At 49.0% G+C, this 24,293-nt stretch overlaps 2 protein-coding genes and 1 long non-coding RNA gene across 4 annotated transcripts; 2 read left to right on the plus strand and 1 right to left on the minus strand.

Moving 5' to 3' along the window:
• Positions 1-1,107: 1,107 nt before the first annotated feature.
• fgfr4 (fibroblast growth factor receptor 4) lies at positions 1,108-11,456 on the plus strand. The gene is made up of 21 exons (XM_061299706.1): positions 1,108-1,698; positions 2,756-2,955; positions 4,625-4,794; positions 4,871-5,021; positions 5,094-5,144; positions 5,409-5,669; positions 5,745-5,825; positions 5,903-6,069; positions 6,143-6,266; positions 6,954-7,144; positions 7,212-7,350; positions 7,424-7,617; positions 7,682-7,827; positions 8,061-8,182; positions 8,253-8,363; positions 8,440-8,630; positions 9,617-9,739; positions 9,975-10,045; positions 10,119-10,256; positions 10,316-10,421; positions 10,818-11,456. Exons 2-21 carry the CDS (start codon positions 2,865-2,867, stop codon positions 10,986-10,988), a joined length of 2,799 nt encoding a protein of 932 aa, XP_061155690.1. The 5' UTR covers positions 1,108-1,698; positions 2,756-2,864; the 3' UTR covers positions 10,989-11,456.
• Positions 11,457-15,487: 4,031 nt separating this feature from the next.
• Positions 15,488-20,225, plus strand: LOC133168261 (uncharacterized). Its single transcript, XR_009718178.1, has 3 exons — positions 15,488-15,631; positions 16,074-16,174; positions 20,064-20,225. It is a non-coding gene; the product is annotated as an uncharacterized LOC133168261 (long non-coding RNA).
• znf346 (zinc finger protein 346) lies at positions 20,218-23,852 on the minus strand. Of its 2 annotated transcripts, none has more exons than XM_061299707.1 (7): positions 23,703-23,852; positions 22,891-22,994; positions 22,698-22,793; positions 22,479-22,626; positions 21,687-21,920; positions 21,522-21,621; positions 20,218-21,370 (listed from the first exon to the last, which is right to left on the minus strand). In XM_061299707.1, the coding sequence occupies exons 1-7, from the start codon at positions 23,824-23,826 to the stop codon at positions 21,088-21,090; spliced, it is 1,089 nt and encodes a 362-aa protein (XP_061155691.1). In that variant the 5' UTR covers positions 23,827-23,852; the 3' UTR covers positions 20,218-21,087. The 2 variants fall into 2 exon arrangements, with proteins under 2 accessions (XP_061155691.1, XP_061155692.1); XM_061299708.1 differs by having other exon boundaries at positions 20,904-21,370; positions 21,687-21,917.
• Positions 23,853-24,293: the final 441 nt, after the last annotated feature.

Here is a 24,293-nt window from a genome sequence, read left to right on the forward strand (position 1 = left end):
ATAAGCTACAAAGGTCATGACCCGGATTCAAACCGTGGTCACACGATACCTGCACCAACCAAGCGAGTCACCGCCACGCTCGGACAAACTCCACTTAAGGGCAAGGGGGGGGATTCCACTTTGCACGAGAGCGCCCAAATGACTCGGTGAAGGGGAAGGAAGGACGCCGTACGTGCAGATTAGCTTTAGCCGCTTCAGCGTAGACATAAATTTCGTGCTTTGGCCTTTGGTACCGCTCGGGGTCAGACGGTGTTTTACGGCGAAAGTCAAAGTACACAAATAAAGGAAGTCATAAAGCAGATAAGGGCCGCGCTTAATGGCCACCGGTGCTGATCGAGCTTCGGCGGCGGTGGTGGTGGGGGTCATGTTTGCGCATGTCATACACAAATGTGTTGTTGCCCACAACACAACTTTTCTAAATACTGACCTTTGCAATGTACTCCCAAAAAATCATCTTGGGATTCATGACCATCATCTTGTCCCAGGGAAGAGCGTCTGACGATGAGGACTTCATCGCCCATGATGCATTGCAGGTAGCAACACTTGCCATCTAACAAGCCTGTAAAATAAAATTTAAAAAATGGTTCAAAATCATCTATTAGGGGTTGTAAAAAAAAATTCAATTTTTTTTTCAAAAAATATATTTGCAGATGGGGTAAATAAGAGGTGGTAATGGGATTAACACGTCCAATCCTTTTCCTTGCTGATGCAATTAAAACATGTAGGCAAAGCATTTACTCAATAAAGCCACGTAATTGGATGCATCTTCGCCACACAGCGCCCCCCCCCCCCTTTCTTCACTCTATGCCATATTTGCATAAAGAGCAATTAAAGTGCCATAAATGGGTACTTGTCAAAAAATAAACGTCCTAATAACCTGATTTATAGCGGGTACGGCACGCGACTATTTGGTGAGTCTAAATAAGGGAAAAATATACCGTAGAGGAGATGCTTTTTTTAAATTTTATTTTCCAGCCTAGTAGAGGTGAAGGGGACTAAATAAGGGGGAGGAAGGGGGTAACAGAAGTGCAGCCTCCCCTTGCTCACCCTCCCACGCCCCCCTCCCCCAGCCACTCACACCATTGTTGTTGTGGCTGCGAGTGCGCGCTGGTGGAGCGAGCGCCAGTTCAGTTGGAGCCGAGCGGCAGCGCGGACGCACGCAGCCACTCGCTGTCCTCAAGAAACTCACGCAAGCCTTCGCGGAGGTTCGGTTGAGACTTCCGCACGGATAAAGCGACTCACAAGAAGAAGAGGAGGAAGGAGGAAAAATAAAAGGGGCAACAGAGGACGCTGCGTAAAAAGACGCACCGGCTCAGCCCTAATAAGAAAAATTAAAAAGGGCGCCGAAGACGAGAGGAATCTCACCCGGGTTCAAGCGCTGCTTCCGCGGATAACCGTCGCAACGGTCACCGGGGAGAGGACCACCTTCCCCTTGTGTGCCCCTCCATGGATGTTCTTTGAGTGGTTCTCCCCGCTCCTCGCTCGCACCAGGGGCTCGGCAGCTGTCGCCACTCGAGGGGGGGTGACGGTGGATGCTGGTTCCAATGGATTTATAAGCCTGCGGATACAAGAGCCCCTGAAGAAACCTTTTTGTTTTTGAAAGAGACACAAGTGGACTACATGAGCCAAATGATGACTGCAATATTGAATGACTGGGATAAGGAGTGATTCGCCTCCAAAAACTCAACTCAATAAAAGGTACATTTATTCATTTTCTGCAACGGATAAAAGTGCCACGCGTCATTTAGTAGTTTTTAAATGTAAAGATTATTTGAGTTAGCATGCAAAAGATTGTTTGCGACGTCGAAGCAAGCAGAATGAGTGCTTTAGACATTGAACCCGGCCGGCCGGCCGGCCGGCTATGCGTGTGCGCGTGTGGAGTTTGGACTTCTGGCACGTTTACACGCCACGCGTGTGTAATTAAAGAGGGATGCTCACAACGCGGCTCGGTTTCTAAACCCTTTAAAAAACCTTTTTTTTTTTTTTTAAATGAGACTCTCAGACTGCTTTGCGTGTTTAATGCCACACACTAAGCACTGCTTTTATGATTTTCATACCATAAAAGCTTGACTGTAAAAGTTCAATCCATATGTCAATAGTTAAAAAAAACACACACACACAGGAAAGCAGATGTGATGTGAAAGTGGGTTTAGTAATAAAAAAATAAATAAATAAATAAAAGCACCTGAATGGCAGCATTTATTATTTTTATTATTCTTCAAGCAGTGTTGCTGTTACAAGCGAGGCTGAAAGTTTCAAGACAAACATGTTTTGTCTCTCTTATTGAGAAAAAAAAAAATCACAAAATAAAATGAAGCTGCCGCTTTATCTCTGGTTCATTTACACGCTGTTGTCTTTTGTGATAATAAAGTCAGATAACCCGAGAGATAATTAGCATTTAAGAGAGTTTGTTGTGTCACGATATAACCTCGACCGAAAACCATTGAGTCATCAAAAACGATATAGCTGAGATGAGCTATTTTACCGACATAAAAACAAAAACAAAAAAACATCTCGTGTCTTCGTCATTTGGACTGCAAACAGAAAAGTGGAGCGATTGATAAATGGGCATGTTTGCAAGCGTGGCGCTTCCACATTTCCGTCCGTCTCCCTGGCAAGTTTCAAGTGTTTTTCCCCCAGTCAGGGCCCGGCCATTGACAAACAACAGGCGCTAACAGCCCTGCTCTGCTCTGGACCATGTAGGACAGAAAGAACGAGAGGATCCCTCGAGTAAAGCTCATTATTTGTCTTGCAGCCACAGGTTCCAGATTCAAGGAGCGGCGCCGATGTCAGGAGCCGGCGTGTGAGGCCAACTCCGGGCTGTTTGACATCGCAGCCTTTGAACGCGTCTTGGGAAGATCAGGATGGCCGGAGTCTGCGCCTTGTGCCTGCTCCTGCTCTGCTGCTCAGAGCGACTCTTAGCCAGATCACACGACGGAGCGGGAAGAATGAAAGGTAAGGAAGGATGGATGGATGGTCCTGCAAGGCCAAAATCAGACACCCATCTCCCCCTCGATTGAATTCCAAAGTGGTTGGTCCCACTGTAAATTCCAAGTCGCCTCACCTCTAGCGAGATGGATAGCACAAAGGGGACAAAGTGTGTTTTGGCTGCCGTGAAAAGCGCTACCTGATCCGTTTCAAGCCCCGAGGCTCGGAAGTGTAAATCTGCCGGGTCGCATGCCAGCTGCATAGGAAGAAGATGAAGAGGAAGAAGGCGGCAGTGGGAGGGATGGGGCGGTGCTCTTCCGACCAGGTTTTCATTGATGCTTTTCAAACAAGTGGAGTGACATCAAAAAAAGCTTTTCCATAGATGGAAATTCAAAGATGGCCGAGCAACGAGAATGTGGATGCTTGCTCCGGGGCGTCGAGAGCAGAGGTTGTCTCGCTCTCCTAAGGCCAGGCTAGCTGGGTCTTGCTCCTCAGACGCCCTCCTGACTTTATTTGCAAGACAGATGATCAGAGATAGGTAAAAAAAAAAAAAAAGTTCCAGGGTGCATTCCAACGTCCCCTAGGAACGGGTTATGTGGAGATCACAAGGAAGAATGCAGAACATCTCCGTCAGTTTGCCCGTGGGTATCAATCTCAGTTCGTGACGTAATCCAGGCGCATTTAGACGATTGTTTAGCCTTGGCACAGAGAGGCATCCTCAATGGCATAGAAGAGCTCCAAAAAAAATATTTGTGCTCCTAATGGCGAGGGCGACATCAAGAAGTTGTGACCGTGCCAAACGTTGGCCCGGTATTTTCTTTTTTGCCGACCCTCCGAGAGTGCATCTGCTGGTCAGGCTCGTTACTCCGACAGCTTGTCTTGAAAGGCGCTTTGGCGATTCATTCTTGTTTTGACACCCGGCAACTCCACGTTTGAATTCACGCACAATTTAGCGCATTAGTTACGCTGCCAACATGGCCGCCCGGGCGGTCGCCTGTCTCGCGGTTTGTTTGTGTTTGTGCCTTGTTTTGTTTGCCCCCTCGCCTCTAGGTGACAATTCACACCCGGCCGCAAGTTCAACGGCGGGGCACGACCGTCCCCGCAAGTTCATTAGCACGAGTCCTCGGACTCTGTCGGCGACCCGACTGTCTCCTGAACTTTGCGAACAAACCGATTTGTGTTTCCATGAAGTCTCCTCACCCCCCCCCCCCCCCCTCCAATGCTCAATGTTGCGTTTTGTTCCCGGGTACATTAGCAGTGTGTGTACTTTGCGGCAGCTCGTGAAAAAAGAAAAAAAGGAAAACTCCGCACTTCACTGACAGGGGAACAGATTGCCTTTTCACTAAGCGCTCGCAGGAAGCAATCAAACAGAAAATTGCTCTGGAAAATTGCTCGTTCTGAGCGGCTGAGCGGTAATGGAGCTCCCCGGCCGGGGAGCGCGTATGCCGCGAATGGAGCGACTGACCCGATGAATAGAGTCCACTGTGGCCGATGGTGACACGATAGTAGCCAGGTTATCTGGGCACTCTATCACCACTTCCTGGTGGCATTAAGCGGCCTCGCTCGGGCAGGAACACTATGTTCTCCTGACGCCGGATGTTTCCGGGGGCCAACTCAAACCTACAATTGTTTTGCTCTTAACGCCTCCGGGCCAGGATCATCATGACCTATCTCAACTACATGTCTCCCCGTCCAGATCTCCGCGTGTCCAGGCCTCTGATCGTGCCAGGATACCCAGAAAACATCACCGCGACGGTGAGGGGTCAGGCAAAGCTGCTGTGTAAAGTCCACCGGCCGACATCCACCAAGGTGCAGTGGTTGAAGGCGGAGCTTTCGGGAGGAGCGTTGGGCCTCAGACCACTCACGGTGAGCGGAGATGGGGCTGCAAAAAGGACTTGTCTTTGGAGAACCCTTCCTTAGTCAGAACCTACTTTGTGTTTAGCCCTTGCAGAGAAATGCGTCCAAGGTGAACACCTTGCATCTATCCAACATCAGCCTGGACGACGCGGGCGAATATATCTGCATGGCCGAAAGCAAACACAAAGGGAAGACTGTGCAAGCGATGCAGTCCGCGTGGTTGCAAGTCCTGCCGGGTGAGACGTCATCCGACTGTGATTGAACTAAATCATCGACTTCTTCTGTAACGCAGCAACCCTCTTGCGCAGGTGCCGTTATTTCCAAAATGGCGGACATGACGGAAACGAGGATCCCGCAAGGTAACGTCATGCATCTGTCACACTGCGACATGTTCATTAGCGTCATTCTCTCCTCCAGGAAGGGGAGGGAGCTGCCCGGTGTTAGCTTGATTGTTTTCCGTCTCACAATAATCCACAAAAGGGAGGGGTCAGGTCGCTCAGTCAGTAGTCCTCATCTCCGTGGCAATGTCATTGTTTGGGGATAAGATACAATGGGGGGATGGAGACACTTTCTTTAACATCTCAGATGAAGAGGTAAACCCATTTTGTGCCCGTTCCAAACAGACGAGCTGCGTGAGGAAACCGCAGATCATCTCCTCCTGGAACTGGGCAAGGTCCTGAAATTGCGCTGCGACATAACCACTCGGCCGGGCATGGCGGTCAACTGGTACAAAGAGGGAACCCGCCTGGTGCCCACTCCTCGGATCCAGATCCGCGGCGCCGCCATAGAAATCGCTGATATCACATACGATGACTCGGGAGTTTACGTGTGCGCCCTCCGTGGAACCAGAGGACCTGTGAGGAACTTCACCGTCACAGTGACCGGTAAGGACGGCGGGGAAAACAATCCATCGTCAGAAGTTGAAGTCATCACAAAGCTTCGCTCGTATCACTTTGTAGACTCGCTGGGCTCAGGGGATGACGACGAGGACAACGGCTTGGATGACGAGATCGAAACTGACCAAGTTTACCTTTCTAGAGGTGCGTACTTGCTTTGCCTTCCCAATGAAGTTTTTCAAGTCCAACTGAAGGCTGCAACTTTGGTCTGGTCTCAATAGGTCCTTACTGGACCCACACCCAACGGATGGAAAAGAAGCTGTATGCCGTTCCGGCTGGCAACACGGTCAAGTTTCGTTGCCCAGCCATGGGCAGTCCTATGCCCAGCATTCGTTGGCTCAAAAACGGAAGAGAGTTTCGAGGCGAGCACCGTATCGGGGGCATCAAGGTAACAATTGTTCTTTGGATTGACCTTGTTTTTTGTACACCGAGACTCATTGCCTGGTCTTTTTCTTTCCAAGCTGAGGCATCAACACTGGAGCCTGGTGATGGAGAGCGTTGTGCCTTCAGACAGAGGAAATTACACCTGCGTGGTGGAAAATAAATATGGCTCCATTGCTCACAGCTATGTCCTTGACGTCTTGGGTAAGATTCCGAAATTTGGTGTCAGTCCGGGAAGGGGGTTCTTTCCCGTTTCTTGGCTCCCAACGTAATTTTTACAGGTTCAAAACTGGCTTGCGTATGTTAAAATGTTAAAAAGTAATGTTTCCCCGGGCTGAGGTTATAAACAGTAAGTCCATAAAATGAATTAGATCTTGAAAATTGGAATTTCAAGCCATGCCATCTGACTGACTGTATTCATGGCAGCCTCAGCAGTGGTCATTAGTAAGCTCTTGTGGAAAAAGCATTTCGGCTGCAAATGAAAGCCTCCAGTGTAAGGGGGGGCGGATAATCAGAGGGAGAGGGGGGGGGTCATGCGCAAAAGGGGATGAGGCGCCTGGCGTCAGCCGTGTTGTGCGGGATGTGGACAGTCGGGCAGTTTTCTACCTGACCTGTGACTGGAGATGGAGGCGGGCGGCGGGCTTGTTTGTTCATTTGTTGGCTGTCCGTCCACATCGGGGTCAGTTTCCCTTTCTCGGCCGACTGGGGGGGAAGGACTAACGAGACAATTAACGAGATCAGAGAGTGAGACTTGCCGCTGATCAAAGAGACTCCGGTGGTCATTAGAACCGAAGGATAGTTTTGACCACCCGGTTGTCAGCATGTCTCTCTGCTCCTGAATCATTCCTGAAGGTATCTCCAGTCAGACCTTTGCTTCTCTCTTGCATTCAGAGCGTTCCCCCCATAGACCCATCCTGCAAGCAGGTCTACCGGCCAACACCACGGCAGTAGTGGGCAGTGACGTCCAGTTCCAGTGCAAGGTCTACAGCGATGCGCAGCCACACATCCAGTGGCTCAAACACATCGAGAGGAACGGCAGCCGATACGGCCCTGACGGGACGCCGTACGTCCAGGTTCTCAAGGTTGGTGACGTGTCTTTGTTTTGTCCCAAAGTCGCTGGCTCTAACCTCTCAATGCTGTTATGGATAGACCGGAAGTCTGAACATGTCCGAGGTGGAGGTGCTCTACCTGTCTAAAGTCACCATGGAGGATGCGGGAGAGTACACCTGTCTGGCGGGAAATTCAATCGGTTTCGCCTACCAGTCGGCCTGGCTCACCGTCCTTTCGGGTAAAGTCAAAAACATCATTCTTGGCAGATTTGAGAAAGTGCTATGTTTTGGACAACCTCCAACTTCCCGCAGAGGAAGAAGCCGCAGACCCGGTGGACGCCATGGAGACCAAGTATACAGACATCATCATCTACGCCTGTGGCTTCCTGGCGCTGATCATGGCCATCGTTATCGTGGTTTTGTGCCGGATGCAAGTCCACCCCAGACGGGAGCCCTTTGATGTCCTCCCGGTCCAGAAGCTTTCCAAGTTCCCGCTGCGCCGACAGGTGCGTATCAAAGTTTCTCGTCTTTACCATTCAAGAGCCAACGCTAAAGTCGCCTGCGTTTCAGTACTCGGTGGACTCCAACTCGTCAGGCAAGTCCAGCGCGTCTCTGATGAGGGTGGCTCGCCTTTCATCCAGCTGCTCTCCCATGCTGGCCGGAGTGATGGAGTTTGAACTACCCCACGACCCCGACTGGGAGTTCCCGAGGGACAAGTGAGATACACCAAATACCATCTTCCATTGTGCTCAAATCTACCACGTTAAATTGCTGCGCCTTGGGCCCCAAAAGCAGTCACTGGTCTTCAGTTCCCAGGAGACCAAACTTTAAATTGTAGGGGGTGATCTAAAACGGAACCTATGTTTGAGGAAATAGGAGGCCCAAATTACGGCTGTGTACAATTTTCATTTGGGTGCTATTTTTAACCAACTTGCGTCCTCCCGTCTAGCTTAACACTGGGAAAGCCTCTGGGGGAAGGTTGCTTCGGCCAAGTGGTTCGGGCCGAGGCCTACGGCATCAACAAGGACTCGTCGGACCAAGCTACCACTGTTGCGGTTAAGATGCTTAAAGGTAAGAATAGTCTCTCAAGTTTGGACCTTTGAAAGCAGTTCTTTTAAAGTCTTTGTTTGTACGGCGATAGACGACGCCACGGACAAAGATCTTGCCGACCTCATCTCGGAAATGGAGCTGATGAAGGTGATGGACAAACACAAGAACATCATCAACCTACTTGGGGTCTGCACTCAGGACGGTGAGTTCCACGTGGAGGGGATGAACAAGAACCCAAGTAAACTAGTTTCTTTTTGTGGTCTACCCTGCAAAACCAGGACCTCTGTACGTACTGGTGGAGTACGCCTCCAAAGGCAGTCTGCGCGAGTATTTGCGAGCTCGACGGCCACCGGGCATGGACTACACTTTCGATGTCACCAAAGTACCCGAGGAGCAGCTTACCTTCAAGGACTTACTGTCCTGTGCCTACCAGGTGGCCCGAGGGATGGAATATCTCGCTTCCAAACGGGTATGTCGTCAGTATGGTCTGGGAAGATTTGAGCCAGTTCCTCTTTAGTTGAGGTGGACACCATCTGCGTTATGGAGAGACATTTTTTAGCTTTAAATTGTGACTTCCATACATTCCAAAGCCATTTGAAACCCCCAAAAGAGCACGTCGAAATTTGCGGTCGAGTGGTTTCTGGAATGATGAACCACAATCACATTTGGATCGGTGTTTATAGAGACTTTAAAGTTGTTGTTTGTGTAGCTTAGAAGCCAGATGTTTTCCGTTCGATGGATTTGGTCCACTCGTTGGGGTTTTTGATGAGAATGCAGCCGCTAGAATGCGTTTACGAGGCTGGACAGGAAGAAGGTTGCCCAGTAAAGGTCAAAACCTCCAAAGTGTTTGGATTTGAATTGGGTGTGGTTTTCGCAATATCCTTCACGCCCCCGCCCCAAACTTTCGTTTCCTATTTTCCCAGCATGCTCTGTTGTCACTCATCAACACGCTTCTTTGTCTGCCAGCCGCCGTCTCAAAACTCCAGGCCTGTTTACTCTCCTCCATCCATCTGTCTGTCCCCGCCATCTTCAGGCTTTTGTCCCTTTTAGCACCGCCATAAATCTGTTAGCAAACAGACTGTCTGGGCGGAGGCATCGGGTTTCTGGGCTGCGAGGCCACTGCCAGAGCCTGAAAGCAACCCTCCATTATGGGGAGGCCCACAAACCGAGGTGGGTCAGGCAAAAAAAAAAAAAGAAAAGCCAGAGTCTATTTCGAATGAAAACCAAAATGAGCTTTAATGACACCCATTCAAGTCGAATAAACAGTGCCTTGATCCAATCATTCTCAACACCGCTTATCCCGTTCAGGGTCGGGACAGGAGGGAGGGGGGGTGGTTGGAGCCGACCCAGCTCACTACGGGCGAAAGGCTGCCAGTCGCCAGCCAGTCGCAGGGCATACGTAGAGACAAACATCCACACCGTTACTCATCCCTCTGTTTTTTTTTGTTTGGGCAGTGCATCCACCGAGATTTGGCGGCCAGGAATGTCCTGGTGACGGAGGACAACGTGATGAAAATTGCCGACTTCGGCCTGGCAAGGGGCGTCCACCAGATCGACTACTACAAGAAGACCACCAACGTGAGTCTGGCCTCTGTACTGTGCTTCAAGACGCCAGTCAGATGTTCAAGTCTTGATTGGCAGGCATCTTAATGGGACGTAATTAGAAACGAGGGCAGGGTGGCGGCTGTGGCCAGACTTTAGCGGGGAGGTGTCTTTTACAGTCAGACAATGAAAGTTGTCGTTTTAAATGCGAGCAGCTGTGTTGGCACGGCAACACACCGGGGGCGGAGTTCTAATCCGTGTCCATATGCAGGGACGCCTGCCAGTGAAGTGGATGGCACCCGAGGCCTTGTTCGACCGAGTCTACACGCATCAGAGCGACGTGTAAGCGCCGACAAGCACCGAGCGTCGCAAATGACCCGACGGCCCTTAAGAAGCGCTTACCTATTTTTGCCAGGTGGTCGTTTGGCGTTCTCATGTGGGAGATCTTCACCCTGGGGGGCTCGCCGTATCCCGGTATTCCCGTCGAGGAGCTCTTCAAGCTGCTGAAGGAAGGACACCGCATGGACAAGCCCTCCAACTGCACCCATGAACTGTAAGCAAAGGTAGCAAGGTGTTGGTTTCTCTGGTCTAATCTATTGATTTTTTCTGAAGCTACATGATGATGCGTGAGTGCTGGCATGCAGTTCCCACCCAGAGGCCCACCTTTAAGCTACTGGTGGAGGAGCTTGACAAGGTGCTGCTGTCTATCTCTGATGAGGTAAGTGCAACATCTGCTATGCTAAGCTAAGGTGCCCATGCCAATGTTAGCCAAGCGCTGAAATACTACGATAAATCTGGCGACACACGTGCGAGCCACATGTTCTTAACTCTTTCACTAGGATGTCAAAAAAAAAAAAAAAAAAAATGTTTGGGGTCCAAAGTGAGACGCAATTACATGTTATTGATTTGTTGATGAACTACAGATGTCTTCTGGCATCACAAAGTAGCCACAAATGAGCCCGCCTCATTCTGCTCCAGAAGAACCACCACAGTCACATAATTCTGCAGTAGAACCATCCAACATTTCTGCTACTTTCCATTTCCCACCAGTAGTGGCCACTCACGTTCTCAATGGCGCCTTGGCCATTTTGCTAACACGCGTGTCTTCGTGCAGTACTTGGACCTGTCGACGCCCTTCGAGCAGTACTCGCCGTCGTGCGAGGACACGTCCAGCTCGTGCTCGTCCGACAACGACTCGGTTTTCACGCACGACGCGATGTCCACTGAGCCGTGCCTGCTGGGCTACCAGGACGCCCGAGCGGACCCCAAGACGGCCCTCCGATAAGACCCCCACGACACAGATTTATTTTTTTTAAATGGAGCACTGAGGACGGATGTACTTCGGACAGCAGCAACAGCCGGGACGTTTTGGTAAAGCACGGCACTCAAAAACCCGAAACCCAGAAGAAGTCGGAGGAGGGAGGGGCCCCACCACCCTTCCCCAAAAGTTATTTTCAAAGAGATTTTATTTTAACAAGGACAAAAATATTTAGATTTATTTTGCTATGTTAAAAAAAGAAGCGATTGTTAAATATAAATCTCTCTATATAAGATTTTACTTTTGTGTTGCTTATTTAAAACAGTCTTAAATCTCAGGATCTCTTGTTCTGAAAAGAAAAAAAGAAGTTGGCGCACGTACCTGAATTTATGATTTCCTGTGAATATATTAGAGTAATAAAATATTGTATGTATATATCATCAAGTGGTAACGCAAATACAATTGCCTTTATAAATTATTTTGTATGACACGAAATGGAGTGATGCCTCAAATGTGTGGGTGTTTCACTATGTTTTCATATTTTATTTTTTTGCTTTTATAATGAGGTCACTTATCTTCTCCAGCAAAGGGTCTCAGGTTTGGGGGGGGGGGGGGATCAGTGGTGTGGCTGATGGATGGGGGAGGGGTTGCTGAATGTGAAAGTCACTGTGATGGATTTGTAGTGGAGGAGCAGTGAGGGAACAGAGATGGAAGGAGGTGGGGGTGGGGGGGGGGGGTTTCGCTGGCTGACCAGTCTCCTTTGTGAGGCCGCTAACCCTTCACCCAGGCCCCCAAATGCCGGCAAGGGGGTCCCCGGGCGGCTCGGACAATGAAGGCTTTTAAAACGGGCGTGCTAGCGCTTGTGTGCAAATGAAGAAAGAGGGGCTCTTATTATGTTAATATCCCCCCCCCACACACACACACATATGTCCAACCTTCCTAACCCTCAAACAAATGCCCCCCTATCTTCATCCGGGACGCCATGGTTGAAATGTGAAAGTCTTAATTCACTTTGGCCAACGCGAGCAGCTGCGGGAAACGCGGCCCCCACCCGAGCATTTTTTGTGAATCTTATCTAATATTTGATAAATAGCATTTTAAAATGTTCTGCTTTAGGTTTGTTTTTTTAATTGCTATTTGAATCAATCATATTTTTATTTTAAATATGTTAAATATGAAAAATATTTCAAGATATATTTTCTCGTAAATATCTTTTGAATGAATCACATTTGGAGGCCAACACAGACCTGCGCCTGAAGAAGGAAAGAAAGCAAACAAGGAAGAAAGTGACGTGAGGAAGACGAGAGACAGACGGGCGCTGAGGGCGCGACGCGGCGAGACGTGGCGGGGTCAGAGGTCAAGAGGGCAGCGGCCGTCCTCGTCGGGCGGCAGCTTGCGCCTTATCTTTGGCTCTGAGTGCTTTACGTGAACAAGTCGTAGCACACGCGTACGTGCTGTGTGGTCCTCCACATACGTGTGTGTGCGTGTATGAAATTACTCATGCACAAGCAATTCTGCTTTATCTGTTGACCTCCGGAAGTACTCGGGATTCCGTCCATCCGCACGCGTGCACACAAACAGACGCACAATCTGTGTGATCAAGCCAGGAAGAGAAGCAGCCATGTGGATCTACATCGGTGTTCCACTTGATGTGAACATCACTAATAAAACGTTCGGAAGAGACGACAGGATCCACGAAAGGGCTCCGTTTTGTGTATAACGTATCTCCAAAGTCCCTTTACGGAGTTTTAAACGCAACTTTAAAACTACTGTTTGGCAAGCGCTCAGTTCTGGAACACAGTTACTGGAATGATTAAAGCAAAAAAAAAAAAAAGAAATGTCCGGCGAACGGGAATTACATTTTCCCGATGGACGTGTGGGCGCTCGAATGCTACTTTTAGTTTAATAGCCTGTAAGAAAACACAAGAGTCCATTTTTAACGGTATATTTTGGAGAAGGGACAAAAAACATGCTCAAAGTTTGGGTTAAAAGTTTAAAGCAACATGCTTGACTCGAGTGTGTGTGATTTCACAAGGCTGTCATTATCCTTGCGTAGGGGCCAATCAAAACAGACATTAACTCACATTTCACGATTGCACGGAGATCCCAAAATAGGCCCGCCCGAGCAGAGCGGGGTCTGAGAGTGGAACCCAGAATTCTGGAACTGTGAGGCACACGCGCCTAACACTATGCCACCGTGCTGTCTCAGTGGTAGGGGATGAACGCACTGGCGAATTCACTCAATGGTAACACTGTTGGAGCTCGCAGACAGGACCCCCCCCCCCCCCCCCACGTGCCGACTGCCTAAGCCCCCCCGCCAGCCGTCTCCGCGGCGGTCGCCCGCTCATTTATTGCTCTATAATTTCAGCAGACTAATTGATTCGGGGTGTAGACAGGAAGTTGGGCAATAAGGAAGACGACGGCGGAGCAAAGTAACGAGCGCTGTGCTGCATTCAGGTGTCGTCGCGATGAAAACAACCAAAAACGAGGTGACGATGACGCGGCGAGACGAGACGAGCGATACACAAGAAGCTTTCAGGGGTCTGAATGGCGGCTTTTGACTGACGGACGGCTGTTTGTTGACGCTCAACCTGATCAATACCCCATTCACGCACTCAGGAGGGCCGAGACCCCCCGCAGAGTCGGCGGCACGCTATCTGCTTTAACTTAAAAAAGGCGGCTGCAGTGATTACGGCTGGCTGACTTTTGGGGAAAGGAGACGGTGACTTTTAATGGGCGGATCTGCGCTTCCTCTTCGCCTCACTTCTCCCGCAGGAAAGCAGGGAGGGGACAATTAGTGACTGGCGACGTGCCGCATTCGTCGTGCGTGGAGATCCGGAGCTACTGGGTGGAATGCGCGGACGCAAGACACACTTTCCTCGCTTCCACCTCCAAACACACGCACACGAAAGCAAACTGAATTCAATCGATTAAGAGATCATGTTGTGACACCAAACAAGTGAAGGAGAACTTGTGGATCTGATTTGAAGGAAAAAAAAAAAGGGAAGAAACAATAATGTCGACTTCAGCCAAGACATTTACAAGCTGGGTTGGGCTTCGCAGCCAGAAGTGCTCATTACTGACTTTTTATGAGGACGGGGGAAAAGAAACTCATCTGAGTTCCCCGCATCCGCATAAAAAAACAAACGGTAAAAAAAAAAAAAAAAAAACAATGCAGCAAAAATGTAGGGACCACAAATGCCAGAGTTATCTAGGACAAGATATGTGCGGCCTTAATTGAGCGGAAAGAAGTAAAGGGGGGGGGGGGGGGGTCACATACACAGAGCAGCTTCCAAAATGCGTGCCATTATCTCATAGCCTGAGCACTCCCGCTCGGCGCACAGAAGCATGACGCGCATCTGCCTCGCATTAGTCCGAAAATTGTTACGACAACTGCGCGTCAAAAGACATTAGCGCACACGCACCAATTTATCGACCTTCCATTTCAATACGGAGCTCGCCAAACGCTGCCATCGTGTAAAACCCAATCCCCAAAAAGGCCCGATTGCAGTGACGTCATCGCTAGGGGGCGCTTCGTGTCACAAGTTGGCGCATAGTTTACGAAGTTAGCTATCTTACTGTTAGCCAAAGACTCTTTTGGAATGTGTGCCAACTGCCGGGAGTAGTAATTTTTTTTTTTAATGCACAGTCGCTCTTTTCATGAGCATCCAGCCCCGTCGACAGCGGCGCAAAAATCGCCCTGTGAGGTTCACCGTCCGATGAAGGAGATGATTCAAGCGGAGGGTAAAAGAAGTCAATGTGTGTGTGTGTTTCTTTTCCTCTTTGGCGGGGAGCTGGAACGGCGAGCGCTGGCTGCCGAGATGTGACAAGTGGGTGGTTTCCGTCTAAATAAGGCACTTTAGGAGAGCGAGCGGGGCGCCACTTGGTAACTGGAGGGCCTCTCTTTAATGGGCCAAAAGTCACTCAAAGTAGTCGTTGTTGAGAGAAGGGGGGGGGGGGAAGAAAAAGAGACTAAGATTGTACAGAATTCTCGTCGAAAAGTAAACTGGTGCAAATCGTACTCGTTTGGTGGCCCGCTTCAAGTGGTCCGTTGACAGCAAGAACAAGCCTAGGGGGAGCAAAGCCCGAAGGGGGGGTCTGACTTCAGCCGGAATCGGGATCAAAGCGGCAGAAGAGAAGACGTTTGCGCTGAGGTGCAGGATGAGGATGCACGATAAGAAGGAGATAAAAAAGCAGACAGGAGGACGGAAGGCGGCTGAAGCCCAAATCGCAGAGGGAACAAAGGAGGCACTTATACGAGCGACAGCTGAAAACATCTTCAGGCTGTGAGCTGGGCCTCTAAGGGCATGTTTCAAAATATTAGGGACCGCTTGACCAGCCACTTCATTAGGTGTGAAAAAACAAGGCCGTTTATTAAAAAAAAAAAAAAAAAGTCATTTTCAAAACATGACCAATGTGACCTTGGACTGTGCAAGGTATACCTAATAAAGTGAATCACGCGGGTGAACTTTTTTTTTCTTCCGAGTTGTCTAAAAGGAGCAGTCTGAGAACAAGTGCGCCCGTCTGGCGGTCGGCTCGCCTTTGTCCCTCCCCTCGCGCTCCCTTCCGCTCTCTCCCCGCTCAGCTTATCTCGCACCCTTCCTCCACGGCCAGCTGTTGTTTTGAAGGCCGTGAGAGTCAAGACCTCCGCCTGGACAAACGCCGCCATTGTAAGTTGAAGTGCACGTGGGGAGGGAGGGGGGGTTTAGGTGTTTCGCTCCGCACTATTGCGTTCACGGCTGTAAGTGGCGAGCGGCCACCCCGACAAACAATCCTGGAAGACGTTACCTGCTATTCTTTAAGTCGACACCGCTTGAAGTCACAAGTCCAACTTTGTCTCATCTTGAGTGACGTCTTGCCTGCCAACAGAAAACACACATTAGTTTTAGTGAAAGTGGACCGCCAACCGCTCCGGCACCACTCGGACTCAATGGCAGCTTTGTCCCTAGTCGGAGTCGAGAGGAAGGAGCGCGGCCCTCTGACCTTTGACCTGTGAGGTCGCATGTCCCCGGAAGCCATTTTTGAGGCCCGGACCTGCGCCTGGCCAGCTGGGAGATTTCCCAAACATGCTGCAATGTTCTGCCTTGATTGTTTTTTCTTTTTTTTGGGTAGGTTTGCCATCTGCTAGAATTGGCATGAAACGATCTCAAGTCATGCACGAGGTCACATTGGAGCACATTGGGATGGGAATGAACATGATGACGGCAGCAAAGGTGAGTGGGGTGAGTTTAACCTCTGACATGCATTGGGGTCACATGACCCCCCCCAGGCCCAGAGGCCGTTGCACTGCGCAAGGCACCTGACGGAATGCAAGATTGTACCGCATGGACTTCTTTTGGGAGGCTCCGTGAGAGTGTATCGGCGGCCGGATCAGGCACAGGGGTCTGAACTTTAACCTTCGACCCCTCCGCTCACTGCTTACACATCACATGGTTGCTTAAACCAAAAATCTGCTGGAGGGATTTGGCTTACTGGGAAACGTGCGGGGAGGACCACAAAGGCGCTTTAGACATTTAGTTTAGTCGGCCAATCGGATCCCCGACCTGGACCCGAAGGGAGCGGGACAAGACGGGTCAGGACTGACGTCGTCTGTCTTTTCCAGCTCGCTCTGTTTTGCGGCCCATTTCCCCCCATTTCCGAGGCTTTCCAAAAACTCGCATCACGGGACAGAGGCCCGCCGCTGAAACACGAGGCGGACATCCTGTTGCGAATAACGTGCTAATTAGATTTGGCCGGCGGCAGTTGCCGTAATCAAATCTATCCGGTGCGCCGCGGCTGAGGGGCGAAACCTGATCCGCGGTTCAAAATATGCACTCCGCTCCGTTTCCTCTCTTGTCGAGGCTCTGGCCCGTTATGTTACGAAGGCCATTCTTGCGCAATGTTTTTGACATGCTTTTCTCAAAAATGATTCTTTCGATTTGAGAGAGCGATGCAGACTCCAGCTGACGGAGACTGCACGTTCACCTGTTCCCCGTCCTCAGAGCTGCGTCGCCGTCCGGATGCGGGAACTTGGGAAAACGGACGACTCCTAAAAATCAAACAAGAGCCTTTTGTTTTGCAACAATCCGATGAGCGGGTCTTAATAAGCCTCCGGTCGGAGTTTTTGCGGCCAGACGTGGCAGCGACGCAAACCTCACTTGTGCCTCAAACACGCGTTTTTGTTGGCTTGTGTAACGTTGAGCGGCGGCTTTTTGGAATGTGTGCATGGTGGGCTTTTGGGGGGGGAAAGAAATGGCTTCCTTTGTGGTTGCGCAACAGCAAACATTGTGGTCAAACACATCGGTGCTGCTTTTTGCTTGACCAGCAAAAAAACACAAACTCCATTAAGCAGCAGTCCTTGTATGATTTTATCCTCCTTTCTCAATTTTTTTTTTGCTTCTTAGACTATTACGATCGATTCTTTTCATTTATTAACCAATTTTTTTTAATATAGTGGCACTAATACTGTGATACTGCTATTATTTGTTAGCTCGCACTTCTTTTTTATTGTCAGCATAAAGTTCAGCGTACTTAAATTCCATCTCAGCAAGCCCTGCATCAATTTGCAGCGGGAGGAAGTGGAGAAAAAGCCGGCCCGGTTCAACAAGGCATCGGTGGCGTGCGGAACCGGCCCGCATCATTAGCGATGCTGTCAGCACCGGTGGGTCAGGGGAGGGCTTGCCGAGGTTTTTGTTTTTTTGGGGGGGGGCAGATTATGCAGTTAAAGCGCTTGCAGAGGAAGTGGCGTTTTAATGCTGACAAGGTTCCTGTGGAGACTGTTATGCTAATCTGCCGCTGTTAAGCGCTGCAGAACGTAAGAGGGGAAATGCACCATGAAAACATAACAGCTCCGGCCAACACAAGGAGGCAGGAAGGGCAGGGGGGGGGCGAGGGCGGAGCATACAGGAAGTAAACACGGCAAGCGATTTTTTTGGTCCCCTTGCTACAACCTGTCAACAAGTATGAGGGGGTTTGACAATTGACGGCCTGGCTGCCGCCCGCACCGTGCGTCCTCCTCATGAGCAACATTACAAAGGGCCTAGTGAAAAGAAAAAAAAAAAAAAGCCACTCACGTTCCTTCCTTTGGATTCATGCTCGAAGGCGCCCATCGGGGGATTTGTCCATCCTTCCTGTCGTCCTCCTCTTCTTCTTTGTGGAGGCCTCAAGAGCCTCTTAGGCAACTCTGATGGCTAGAAGGGACTTGCTACTCTGTATTCAATACAAAGAAACTTTTTCACCATAATGCCACCTGTAGGACTTAAATAGGTACTGCAGTTTGCAAAAACGGACACTGACGTGAATAAAAGACACACAAATCAAAATTCTGCACTTTTTCTTACTAAGGATTTTGTTTCTGAACGAGACTTGCTCCATTTTTCACAGAGAGGGTGAGGGGAGGGGGTAGTAACACATGTCCACAGAAGACGAGTGGTGTGTCTCTGGGAAAGTGCAAAAGGTTAAAATATCAATGAGACGTGCCCAAGAGCGGAACGACTCACCTGTTGTCCCGACTGTGGTTTCGGGGGGGGGGGGGGGGGGGGGCAAACCGTGCTGGAAAATTCATCACAATGATGACAATTAAAACAAACTAAATCCCCAACGTAGACAGCAAGACACAAGGCTGTCATTTTTTACTGATATAACTCGGTTGCTTTTTCGCCCTGCTAGACACGCACACGAGGATTTTTCAAATATTATAACTTACCTGTTACGGACCCAAAGATAACAAGTGAAGCTTTCAACAATTTGAATCTGCTTGGGTTGTCTCAACACACCCTAAGATTCTCTTTCAGCAAATATTTTGAAATAAGCCGTCAGAGGCAAACATTTCTCGTGAGTTCTGAACGACACACACACGTGTTCTCTGATTGTTGCAGTGCCGCGTCATGACCTATAGGGGGCGCTCGCCCAAGTCAACCGTAATATACTGCAGTTCAGCCTTGACTTTGAAAGTGGATGCTTGTATTGGCACGCAAGCAATTGTACGGTGTCCCTCAGGGGGACTCAGAAAGACTCGGGATTTGCAAAGCATTCCACTGTGCAACGTCCCCGATTCCTCCAGCAGAGGTTTTAGTCATCACCCCACCCCGACCCGACCCCCTCCTCCCGCCGGCCAACGTGACGCATATGGACCCGGACCGGCGGGGAGGACGGAGTTGGCAAGTCCGGCCGGGAGCGGAAACCCGAAGAGGAAGCCTTCAGTTGATCCAGCTGTTTTCTCTTTCTCGCGCCCTCCCTGCCTGCGGATCCAGTGTCCGAAGGGGGCGAGGGGGAGATTGGGGGGTGAGCCAACAGGTGTCTGACAAGTCCAGCAGACCGCTGCTTGGTCAGGTTTCTGCTTGGTCATACGTACACGCATGCACACGCGCACGCTCCATCCGTCCATCTGTTCCAAGAATTCCTGGCAATCCATAAGAATTTTCACTCGTCATGGAGGTACTCGATTGTGCTCTCTCACTGGGATTGTAACCTGACAAGTGACACACACGCTTGTGCGTTTCCACTTGCATGCGTGTGTCGTGTCGGAGGCACGTTCAACACTTTGCACTTTCAGACATCGCCATCTTAATCGGTTTGCTGACAGCTCGCCTCATCTACTCTAACAAGACACATTTTCTGAAATCGGCAGCATTTCTTTCTTAAACTCAAAGAGATCAAAATAAAAGAAAGACCAACTGTCCAGCCAAGCAACATTTTTAAAAGGAGTCAATCTGAACGGCCATGGAAGAGAGTGGCAAAGGTGATTGCACACCCCGAGAACTACAAACACTCACTTTGGACTTCATTACTGACTTTTAATAGCAACTTGTGTACTCAGTTGGGGGGTGGGGGGTGCACAAGCCATATTTCTACCCCACAAGTGACTTGCCATCCTGTCTCCTGCACAGTGTAACCATTGTGTGCATCCAAGAGTGTGTATGTGTGCGTTGGGTGGAATTTAGCCCAAAGGTTTCCATTCCAGGGGTCAGTTTGGGAGATTTAAAGCTGTCAAGAAGGGCGGCAGTAAATTCACTGCCACAGACGCGAGCCTTGGTCTTTGCATAAGACACGCATTCACACTTGAGCGTTACTTTTCAAAACGATTCCTCCTACTGCTATTTGGTGACGCATTCCTTTCTGCAGTTACCACTGTCACCATGGGGAGGACCAAGGGCGCCATCTTGTGGTGATTATGGTATCGCCCTGAACTGGATGACTCCCGAGTGAGTCAGTGTTGTTGACGTTGTTAGAAGTGGAAAAACGAATCTTGGAAAGAAGTCAAGGAAAACCAGAAAAGTGTGAGAAGAAATGTTTTTTTGTTCTTCATGTAACGGATGCACAATTTGCAACTTAACCAGAAAGGAAAATGTCTAAAACATCACCACCAACGAGGATGACAACAAGCTGTGCAGCATCCTAATTTCAAAAATGAAAATAAAAGCACTCTGCGTTTCTCTCATTTTTTTTTCTACAAACACCCGCCCGGTCGAAAAAGATCCACCCGGTGGAGAAGAAACAAGACTTACTTGGTGATCCTCACTGACATGACGTTCCTATTTTGACATCACTTGAAATGCAAGACTCATTTGTCACGGACTGCAAAAGCTGAATAAAAATAAGTCAAACATACAAGAAGAGGCGCTGGGCAGGAACTCCATTTTTTTTTTTTTTTTTTTCAGTCACAGCGAGACTTCCTGCGTTGGCTGATTACGATTGAGAGCAGATCGTTTGTGTACCCAGCAGAAATTTGCTTTTGTTTCCTAAAATTTTCAGGAAGATAGAAAAGTGACATTTTTTCCACTTAAGGATTTTCATAAAAAAAATAAAGTTAAACGAAAGCATTCTGCACAACTGTCAATGCGACCAAAGCTAAGCTGCGACACGTTTGATATGTGGAGTTTCGGGCTTCTCCGCTCAGACCGCTGCCATTTTTCAAGGCAAATGTTGCTCAACTGATGGCATGCTGAGAGACTGTCACAAGCATTTGTTTCATAGAGACAAGAAAGAATTTGGAACAAAACTTTCACATTTTAGGGGGGGCTCGTACAGTAATAAGCTGTAATAAATTCATTTGGGCTGGGGTGCTGGATGCTAGGGTGGGTTCTGTTATTGTTCCGGGTCCTGACTCAGTCCTCCATAGTCCCGTCTGCGTGTCCAGAGTAGCCCACTAGCTGTCGTCGACATTAAACTGGTCATCCGTGGTGGAGAAAATGTCACCTCCTGTCCCAAAGAAGTTGTCTTCTGTCTCAAAAAGGTTGTCTTCCGTCATAAAATCCTGCTCCTCCCCGGACGCTGCCCGCTTGCTCGACGTACCAAAGCAGAAGGAGCCGTTGCCGGGCTGGTTGCCGCCGCCGCCGCCGCCGGCCGACGAGTGGCCTCGGTCGCTGGGCTTGTTTTGCTGAGCAAGCCCCTGCTGGCTGTCAGACGGGCTCAGGCCAATTTTTTTCAATCTGCAATCATGTTAAAAGAAGCATCCACAATGTTGACACCGAGATCATGTCATTTTTGTGCCCACAAATTTTCGCCGACATTTTACCGCTGCCATTCGTCCCCTTTTTTGGACAAAAGTTAAGAAAAAGAGAAAGGCCGTGGTGCACGTACTGGTTCTTGTGTTTGGCGCCGCTGATGTGAGACTGGTACTGATCCACCGAGTTGAGCTCAATGTTGCAGAGTGTGCACGGCAGGCCCTTGGCTGCGGACGCTGTAGAAAAGATAAGTGAATTCAGAAGGAGACTCTTGCTTGCGCCAAGGTGTTGAGGCGCTGACCCGGTGTGGCAGGCTGGCCGTAGAGCTTCATAAGGTCCTGCTTGGCCAGGTGCTTCTTGTGCTTCTTGCCCGAGTAGTGCTGCTGGGCCATCTGCGCGTTGTTGAAGGGCGCCTGGCAGATGGAGCAGAAGCGGTCGGGGTCTTTGTCGCCATCCTGGCCGCCGTTACCAGTTGGGGGAGTAACCTCCGCCGGTTTCTTCTTGGATGGAGCTGGTGGGGCTTGTTGGGCTACTGCTGAGCAAGAACAGAAAACAAAACAAAGCCCTGAGCCTTCAAAATGTATAATGCCTGTCCAGTTAACTGTGAAATTAAATGAAAGTTTAAAAATTGGGTGGTTCATACAGCGAAAAAAAAACTGAACTCTTCCTTAAGTCCACTTTGGCAGAAGACAGAACAATACTTTATCCTAAATCTGCCGTTAGCTAAACAAGTCCAGTTGTGACTGTTCCCATGCGTCATACACTGTCCCCTGGTGGCCACAGTACGCATGTCAGGGGGGAGCACAAATAAATTGAATTTAAATAAGTTCTAATACATGTTCTTATAAAATACAGTATATATCATGGGGGAGAACAAATAAATTGAATCTAAATAAGTTCTAATACATGTTCTTATAAAATACAGTATATATTGTGCTACTTTCCTGATTAAAACATTTGTCTTATTTTTTGGGGGGTGGCTAGAAAAGATTAATGGCATTTGTATTCACTAGAAGGGCGAAAGTTGGTTGAAATGAGTGGATCAAGTTACAAGAGTGAAACTTGATGGCACGCATTGCAAAAACATACATACAAGTGTGAGGGTTCGCCGATTTCAGTTTCAGGGTCTTGGCGTGGATTTTGCCCTGGTAATGCGACTGCGCCATCACGGACGAAGTGAAGGTCATCTTGCACATGTCGCAGGTCTTCATCGGGTCCAACTCGCCGTTGTCGCCGTGGCACTGCAAGATGAACACGTGGCTTAGTCAAGTGAGCCTCTCTCATACAGCGAGGCCAAACATAAACCACTTACGCTGACAGAAGATGGAGACTTGAACTTTTTCGACTCTGGCTCTTTCTCGTTTTGGATGGAAAGGTAACGTCGCACCTTGTTGCCGTGTTTTTTACTCTAAAAGAGAACGCAAAGGAGAACACAAATTGAACCCCACCAGAGATCCATCACCACGAGGGGCGATTAAGTACCGTTTGAAATACTCAAGGCCAACCTGATAGTGAGCCAGCTTCTGCGACTCGGAGATGAGGACGGCATTGCAGATGCTGCACAGGTTATCTGTGAACAGGTTGCTGTGCTCCTTGATCATCCGATTGACTACGGCGGGAGGACAAAAAGAGAGGCGGCTGACGTCAAAGCACACAAAGTAAATAAATGTTTGAGGTCATTCATCATAATTAGTTTGTCCCCAGCGAACGAGGTCATTGGAAATGGTGACTTCTCATCTAGTAAAAAAAATAATGCATTTTATTAACAATGTTTTGGTCACAAACTTCTAATTGGTTTTGGGACAAGTCAATCTGGGCAGATTAATTTTTGGTATACAGGTGGTTTGGTAGTAAGTGTAAAATATCTCAACAATTAATAAATCAGAATAGCATTACAATTTTACACGACCTCACTAAAGTCTCTAAATGACCCTGGAGAGTAAATCTGAGCGTAAACAGTGACAACACATCAAATGAATGGAGTGCGTCTTTTAGCCACGAGCTAGCGAGTTCAACGTGAGGGGAACGAAGCCGCAAAACCCGTCAGCGTGGCCGAATGCAAAAACGGAGCGGACGCCGAAGCACCGCTGTCACGACCACGAAACTGCAGAACGAGCCCGGCGTGGGCATCTCCCGTCGACCTTGACTGCGAATCGGTTGTGCTTAGCTTAACTCTGCCTAGCCTAGCCAAGCCAAGCCAAACTTAGCTTGATTCATCAGGACTCCGGCAACAAACGACGTGCGGTCAGTGGGAAGCAAAAAAAAAAACGAATGACAGTAGAACGCATTGTTTATGTTTGAGTAAGAAAGTGCGTACCTTGGTCCGGCCCCGAAGGTAAGTAAGGGAAGTGGTCAGTCTCCATCGCGACGGCCATCATAACTTGGGCGCCTCCTGCAACAGTTTTGAATCCCATAACTACGCATGCGCCGGGTGACGTCATTTTTTTGGAATCAAAACACAAGCCTTGCACTTCAACGAACAATCTTCGGGGCCGTTCGTCCAAAAATAATCCTTCGTTTTTGCCCAAAATCGGACTTTTGCCTGTCTTTGAAAAAAGGAGTTGAGGACGATCAATAAAATAATACGTTTTCGTATTCACTGAATGAAATGTACAAATCAGCGACCGAACGTGACATTAAAAAAAATTGAATTTCCTTGCTCTAATTTGTTCTGTATATCGCGCTTTCTATTAGTCTTTTGTATATTGTTATTCTTGATAAAGATTGGATGGGGGAAAACACACAATCCTTTGCAGCAAAATGTAGTTTACGTTTTGACCTGTAGGCGTCACTGTCCCCACACTAAGCTGACCAACATCCAACGACCTCGTTCTCGATTATATTCGGAAATGCAATCTGCTACCAGAAACGTGCTACAAGATAAACACAATCGGCTGCAATACGTTTT

This window comes from Syngnathus typhle, linkage group LG15 (genome assembly GCF_033458585.1).
Source record: "Syngnathus typhle isolate RoL2023-S1 ecotype Sweden linkage group LG15, RoL_Styp_1.0, whole genome shotgun sequence".
In the NCBI taxonomy this organism is placed as follows: Eukaryota; Metazoa; Chordata; class Actinopteri; order Syngnathiformes; family Syngnathidae; genus Syngnathus; species Syngnathus typhle.

Bases quoted from the DNA above. Each gene is read 5' to 3' on its own strand.
- fgfr4 (XM_061299706.1), top strand. From the start codon at position 2,865: ATGGCCGGAGTCTGCGCCTTGTGCCTGCTCCTGCTCTGCTGCTCAGAG. The intron at 5,826-5,902 runs GTGCGTACTTGC...TGGTCTCAATAG, and splicing joins CCAAGTTTACCTTTCTAGAG to GTCCTTACTGGACCCACACC. The intron at 10,257-10,315 runs GTAAGCAAAGGT...TTTTTTCTGAAG, and splicing joins TCCAACTGCACCCATGAACT to CTACATGATGATGCGTGAGT.
- znf346 (XM_061299707.1), bottom strand. From the start codon at position 23,826: ATGACGTCACCCGGCGCATGCGTAGTTATGGGATTCAAAACTGTTGCA. The intron at 21,622-21,686 runs GTCAGCGCCTCA...TCTTTTCTACAG, and splicing joins CGGCCAGCCTGCCACACCGG to CGTCCGCAGCCAAGGGCCTG. The intron at 21,371-21,521 runs GTACGTGCACCA...ACATGATTGCAG, and splicing joins GGCGCCAAACACAAGAACCA to ATTGAAAAAAATTGGCCTGA.